The sequence below is a fragment of the Calidris pugnax genome, unplaced genomic scaffold (assembly GCF_001431845.1).
Source record: "Calidris pugnax isolate Ruff unplaced genomic scaffold, ASM143184v1 scaffold760, whole genome shotgun sequence".
Classification (NCBI taxonomy): Eukaryota; Metazoa; Chordata; class Aves; order Charadriiformes; family Scolopacidae; genus Calidris; species Calidris pugnax.
This window is the reverse complement of record NW_015091422.1, coordinates 135-7,197: the sequence shown is the minus strand read 5'-3', so window position 1 is coordinate 7,197 and position 7,063 is coordinate 135. Positions and strand designations below refer to the sequence as shown.

Genomic DNA, 7,063 nt, shown 5'->3' with positions numbered 1-7,063 from the left:
AAGAACCCTGAAGATGGGCCAAGGTGGCCTCAGGAGGGCTTTGGTGGTCCTCGGGGACAGACTAAGTGGCCCTGGGGACATCTCAAGTGGCCTTGGGGACATCTCAAGTGGCCTCGGGATGGATCATGGTGGCCCAGGGTGGCTTAGGTGGCCCCAAGGATGGGTGAAGGTGGCCTTGGGTGGCCCAAAGAACTCTGAAGATGGGCCAAGGTGGCCCCAGGAGGGCTTTGGTGGCCCTTGGGGACACCTCAAGTGGCCCTTGGGGACATCTCAAGTGGCCTCGGGATGGGTCATGTTGGCCCCAGGGTGGCTTAGGTGGCCCCAAGGATGGGTGAAGGTGGCCTTGGGTGGCCTAAAGAACCCTGAAGATGGGACAAGGTGGCCCCAGGAGGGCTTTGGTGGCCCTTGGGGACATCTCAAGGGGCCTCAGGATGGGTCATGGTGGCCCCAGGGTGGCTTAGGTGGCCCCAAGGATGGGTGAAGGTGGTTTTAGGTAGCCCAAAGAACCCTGAAGATGGGCCAAGGTGGCCCCAGGAGGGCTTTGGTGGCCCTTGGGGACATCTCAAGTGGCCTTGGGGACACCTCAAGGGGCTTCAGGATGGGTCATGGGGGCCCCAGGGTGGATTAGGTGGCCCCAAAGATGGGTGAAGGTGGTGTCGGGTGGCCCAAAGAACCCTGAAGATGGGACAAGGTGGCCCCAGGAGGGCTTTGGTGGCCCTTGGGGACATCTCAAGTGGCCTTGGGGACATCTCAAGTGGCCTCGGAATGGGTCATGCTGGCCCCAGAATGGGTGAAGGAGGCCTTGGGTGGCCCAAAGAACCCTGAAGATGGGACAAGGTGGCCCCAGGAGGGCTTTAGTGGCCTTGGGGACATCTCAAGTGGCCTTGGGGACATCTCAAGTGGCTCTAGGGACACCTCAAGGGGCCTTGGGATGGGTCATGGTGGCCCCAGGGTGGCTTAGATGGCCCCAAGGATGGGTGAAGGTGACCTTGGATGGCCCAAAGAACCCTGAAGATGGGACAAGGTGGCCCCAGGAGGGCTTTAGTGGCCTTGGGGACACCTCAAGTGGCCTTGGGGACATCTCAAGTGGTCTTGGGGACACCTCAAGTAGCCCTGGGATGGGTCATGGTGGCCCCAGGGTGGCTTAGATGGCCCCAAGGATGGGTGAAGGTGGCCTCGGGTGGCCCAAAGAACCCTGAAGATGGGCCAAGGTGGCCCCAGGAGGGCTTTGGTGGCCCTTGGGGACATCTCAAGTGGCCTTGGGGACATCTCAAGTGGCCTCGGAATGGGTCATGCTGGCCCCAGAATGGGTGAAGGAGGCCTTGGGTGGCCCAAAGAACCCTGAAGATGGGACAAGGTGGCCCCAGGAGGGCTTTAGTGGCCTTGGGGACATCTCAAGTGGCCTTGGGGACATCTCAAGTGGCTCTAGGGACACCTCAAGGGGCCTTGGGATGGGTCATGGTGGCCCCAGGGTGGCTTAGATGGCCCCAAGGATGGGTGAAGGTGACCTTGGATGGCCCAAAGAACCCTGAAGATGGGACAAGGTGGCCCCAGGAGGGCTTTAGTGGCCTTGGGGACACCTCAAGTGGCCTTGGGGACATCTCAAGTGGTCTTGGGGACACCTCAAGTAGCCCTGGGATGGGTCATGGTGGCCCCAGGGTGGCTTAGATGGCCCCAAGGATGGGTGAAGGTGGCCTCGGGTGGCCCAAAGAACCCTGAAGATGGGCCAAGGTGGCCCCAGGAGGGCTTTGGTGGCCCTTGGGGACATCTCAAGTGGCCTTGGGGACATCTCAAGTGGCCTCGGAATGGGTCATGCTGGCCCCAGAATGGGTGAAGGAGGCCTTGGGTGGCCCAAAGAACCCTGAAGATGGGCCAAGGTGGCCCCAGGAGGGCTTTGGTGGCCCTTGGGGACATCTCAAGTGGCCTTGGGGACATCTCAAGTGGCCTTGGGGACATCTCAGATGGCCTCGGGATGGGTCATGGTGGCCCCAGGATGGCTTAGGTGGCCCCAAGGATGGGTGAAGGTGGCCTTGGGTGGCCCAAAGAACCCTGAAGATGGGCCAAGGTGGCCCCAGGAGGGCTTTGGTGGCCCTTGGGGACATCTCAAGGGGCCTCAGGATGGGTCATGGTGGCCCTACGGTGGCTTAGATGGCCCCAAGGATGGGTGAAGGTGGCCTTGGGTGGCCCCAACTGGTCTGGGATGAGCCACGTGGCCCTGGGCTGGCTCAAGTGGCCCTTGAGGACATCTCAAACGTGAGATGAGACCTTGGGGACCCTCCATGAGACCCTGGGGACCATCCAGAAGGTCCTACCCCAGAGGACCATCCATGGTTCCTCAAGGAGGACATCAATGAGACTCCAAGGATGTCCAATAGACACCCTGGGGCCATCCATAAGACCCCAGAGACCGTCCAAGTGGCCCTTGGGGACATCTCAAATGGCCTCGGGATGGGTCATGGTGGCCCCAGGGTGGCTTAGATGGCCCTGAGGCCACCTCAGGAGGACTCCAAGGGCTCCAGGAATGGGTCAAGTGGCCCTTGGGGACATCTCAGATGGCCTCGGGATGGGTCATGGTGGCCCTACAGTGGCTTAGGTGGCCCCAAGGATGGGTGAAAGTGGCCTTGGGTGGCCCAAAGAACAATGAAGATGGGTCATGGTGGCCCCAGGAGGGCTTTGGTGGCCCTTGGGGACATCTCAAGGGGCCTCAGGATTGGTCATGGTGGCCCCAGGGTGGCTTTGATGGCCCCAGAGCTGGGCCACGCTGTGCCAAGAGGCCTCAAGTGGCCCCGGGGAGGGGCCAAGTGGCCACAAGGAGGCCTCAAGTGGCCCAAGGCCGTCAACTCTTGACCTGTCCCACCTTGATCTCGATCTGCTCCTCCATCTCCTTGTTCTTGAGGGCGGCGTATTCCTTCTCCAGCCTGGACGGGGGGAGAAACGGGGACAAACTGGGAGACCAGGACTTGGGTGGGATGGAGAGAGGACACCAGAAGCCACCTGGGCTTGTGGCCCCGTGGCTACTGGGTTGGGTGAAGGGGGGGGACACCCCAAGAACCCGTCTTCTCCATCTCACCTCTTCATCTTCTTGGGGTTGTACTTGACCTGGAAGGCCCTGAGGATGAGTTTGTCGGGGCAACTGTCGAACTGGTGGGGAATCACCTTCTGGAAATACTGGGAGGAAACTGGGGGTGAAATGGGGGCCCCGCCCCGGAGACAACCCCCGGGGAGTGGGGAAAATGGGGAAAACCACCCCAAAAAATAAGGCCCCGATGGCTCAAGTCGCCCCCAAGAAACGCCCTCGTTGAGTAAATCCAACCCAAAACGCCATTTCTTGAGTCAAGCGGCCCCAAAACGCGACGTGTCGAGTCTAAAATGGCCTGAATTTGCCCCAAAAGACCATCCGTTGGACAAATTTGCCCCCAAAACATCATCCGTTGATTAAATCTGCCCCAAAAACGCGTCCCATTGATCGAATCTACCCCAAACCACGTCCCGTTGGCCAAATCCACCCCAAAATGTGATCCGTTGGAGGAATCTGCCCCCAAAACACGTCCCGTTGACCAAATCTGCCCCAAAACACACGGTCCATTGGCCAAATCCACCCCAAAACATGATCCATTGGATGAATCTGGTCCAAAACCACGTCCTGTTGGCCAAATCCAGGCCCAAAACCACATCCTGATGGACAAATTCACCCCCAAAACACACCCCGTTGATGAAATCTGCCCCAAAAAACATGGCCCATTGGATGAATCTGGTCCAAAACCACATCTCGTTGGCCAAATCCACCCCAAAAACATGGTCCATTGGCCAAATCCACCCCAACACACATCCCGTTGCCCAAATCCACTCCAAAATGTGATCCATTGGCCAAGTCCACCCCATAACATGGCCCATTGGATGAATCTGGGCCAAAACCACCTCCCGTTGGCCAAATCCACCCCATAACATGATCCATTGGCCAAATCCACCCCAAAAAACGTGATCCTTTGGATGAATCTGGTCCAAAACCACGTCCTGTTGGCCAAATCCTCCCCCAAATATCGTCCATTGGATGAATCTGGTCCAAAACCACGTCCCGTTGGCCAAATCCAGCCCCAAAACATGTCCTGTTGGATGAATCCACCCCAAAACATGATCTATTGGATAAATTCACCCCCAAAACACACCCCGTTGATAAAGTCTGCCCCCAAAAACATGGTCCATTGGATGAATCTAGTCCAAAACCACGTCCCGTTGGCCAAATCCACCCCAAAAAACATGGTCCATTGGCCAAATCCACCCCAAAAACATGGTCCATTGGCCAAATCCACCCCAAAACACGCCCTGTTGGACAAATCCACCCCAAAACACAATCTATTGGACAAATTCACCCCCAAAACACAACCCGTTGATGAAATCTGCCCCAAAGAACATGGCCCATTGGTCAAATCCGCCCCAAAACACGTCCCATTGGCCAAATCCACCCCATAACATGGTCCATTGGCCAAATCCACCCCAAAAACATGGTCCATTGGCCAAATCCACCCCAAAAAACATGGCCCATTGGATGAATCTGGTCCAAAACCACGTCCCGTTGGCCAAATCCACCCCAAAACCATGTCCTGTTGGCCAAATTCACCCCCAAAACACACCCCGTTGATGAAATCTGCCCCAAAAAACATGGCCCATTGGATGAATCTGGTCCAAAACCACATCTCGTTGGCCAAATCCACCCCAAAAACATGGTCCATTGGCCAAATCTGCCCCAACACACGTCCTGTTGGACAAATCCACCCCAAAACTCGATCTATTGGACAAATTCACCCCCAAAACACACCCCGTTGATGAAATATGCCCCAAAAATCATGGCCCATTAGATGAATCTGGTCCAAAACCATGTCCCGTTGGCCTAATCCACCCCAAAACCACGTCTCGTTGGCCAAATCCACCCCAAAAAACACGATCTATTGGATGAATCTGCCCCAAAACACGTCCCGTTGGCCAAATCCACCCCAAAACATGATCCATTGGATGAATCTGGTCCAAAACCACGTCCCGTTGGCCAAATCCACCCCAAAACCATGTCCCGTTGGCCAAATCCACCCCAAAACCACGTCCTGTTGGTCAAATCCACCCCAAAACACACCCCGTTGATGAAATCTGCCCCAAAAAACATGGCCCATTGGACGAATCTGGTCCAAAACCACGTCCCGTTGGCCAAATCCAGCCCCAAAACCACGTCCTGATGGACAAATCTGCCCCGAAACACATCTCGTTGGCCAAATCCACCCCAAAAACATGGTCCATTGGCCAAATCCACCCCAACACACATCCCGTTGCCCAAATCCACTCCAAAATGTGATCCATTGGCCAAGTCCACCCCATAACATGGCCCATTGGATGAATCTGGGCCAAAACCACCTCCCGTTGGCCAAATCCACCCCATAACATGATCCATTGGCCAAATCCACCCCAAAAAACGTGATCCTTTGGATGAATCTGGTCCAAAACCACGTCCTGGTGGCCAAATCCAGCCCCAAAACCACGTCCCGTTGGCCAAATCCACCCCAAAACCACGTCCCGTTGGCCAAATCCACCCCAAAACCACATCCCGGGGCCTAATTGCCCCCCAAAACCCAACTCCCCCCCACCCGGGCCCGTACCTGGGACATGCCCTCCATGTCCAGCTGGACCAGCTCGGCCTGGTTGAACTGCAGCAGCGCCATCCCCACGCGGAAGACGATCTCCAGCCCCTACGGGAAGGGTCCACCACCTCTTGACCCCCTCCCAACCCCCACATTTTGGGGATTTCTTCTTCTTCTTCTTCCCCCCACCCCACCAAAACCCCAGACCAGTTGGAACTGGGAGAAGGTTTCCACACCCCAACTGGGAAAAGGTGGTGGGGGTTCCCCTTGGTGATTTATGGAGGATCTTTCTTCGTTACCTCGTACATGAAGATGTCGAAGACGCGGGTGGCCACGGGGAGGGGGAAGGTGGTGAGGAAGAGGGTGAGGAACCAGGAGGAGGCGTACATGGAGGTGAGGAAGCTCTGGGAGCGGAAGTGGACGTTCAGCTCCGGCAGCTGCTCCTGGATGGAAACAAAATGGTGGAAATGAGGAGAAACGGGGAAGGGTGGATGGTTTTAGGGCTTCGTTCAGGTCCAGGAGGGCTCGTGGAGGTCCCTGAGGGGGTCTCATGGCAAGGCCTCCAAGGAAGGACCCTCTGGATGGTCTCTGGGGTCTCATGGATGGCCCCAGGGTGTCTCTTGGACATCCTTGGAATCTCATTGATGTCCTCCTTGAGGAACCATGGATGGTCCTCTGGGGTAGGAGCTTCTGGATGGTCCCCAGGGTCTCATGGATGGTCCCCAAGGTCTCAGGGAGGGTCCCTGGGGTCTCAGGGAGGGTCCCCGGGATCTCATGGGGGGTCCCTCAGGGCATCTGGTGGATGCTTCCTGGGGTGTCTCATAGACAATCCCTTTGGGTGTCTCATGGATGGTCTCCAGGGTCTCATGGAGGTGCCCTGAGGTCTCAGGGATTGTCCTCAGGGCGTCTCATAGACAGTCCTCTCAGGGACAACCTTCTGGATGACCCCAGGGTCTCATGGAGGGTCCCCAACATTTCATGGAGGGTCCTCGGGGTCTCATGGAGGGTCCCTGGGGTACGACCTTCTGGATGGTCTCCAGGATCTCATGGATGGTCCTTGAGGTCTCATGGATGGTCCCCAGAGTCTCATGGGGGGTTCCTCAGGGCATCTGGTGGATGCTTCCTGGGGTGTTTCATTGACAATCCCTATGGGTGTCTCATGGATGGTCTCCAGGGTCTCATGGATGGTCCTCAGGGCGTCTCATAGACAGTCCTCTCAGGGAGAACCTTCTGGATGACCCCAGGGTCTCATGGAGGGTCCCCAAGGTCTCATGGAGGATCCCTGGGGTCTCATAGATGGTCCCCGAGGTCTCATGGAGGGTCCCTGGGGTCTCATGGGGGGTCCCTCAGGGCATCTGGTGGATGCTTCCTGGGGTGTCTCATGGACAATCCCTTTGGATGTCTCATGGATGGTCTCCAGGGTCTCATGGAGGTGCCCT

The 7,063-nt window shown here is 57.0% G+C and overlaps 1 protein-coding gene across 1 annotated transcript; it reads right to left on the bottom strand.

The window, feature by feature from the left end:
* Positions 1-2,836: 2,836 nt before the first annotated feature.
* Positions 2,837-6,067, bottom strand: LOC106899633 (EVI5-like protein; the record flags this gene model as incomplete). Its single annotated transcript, XM_014961515.1, has 4 exons — positions 2,837-2,918; positions 3,071-3,168; positions 5,643-5,732; positions 5,924-6,067. Coding segments are annotated over 4 exons (414 nt in total), but the record flags the coding sequence as incomplete, so codon positions are not given.
* Positions 6,068-7,063: the final 996 nt, after the last annotated feature.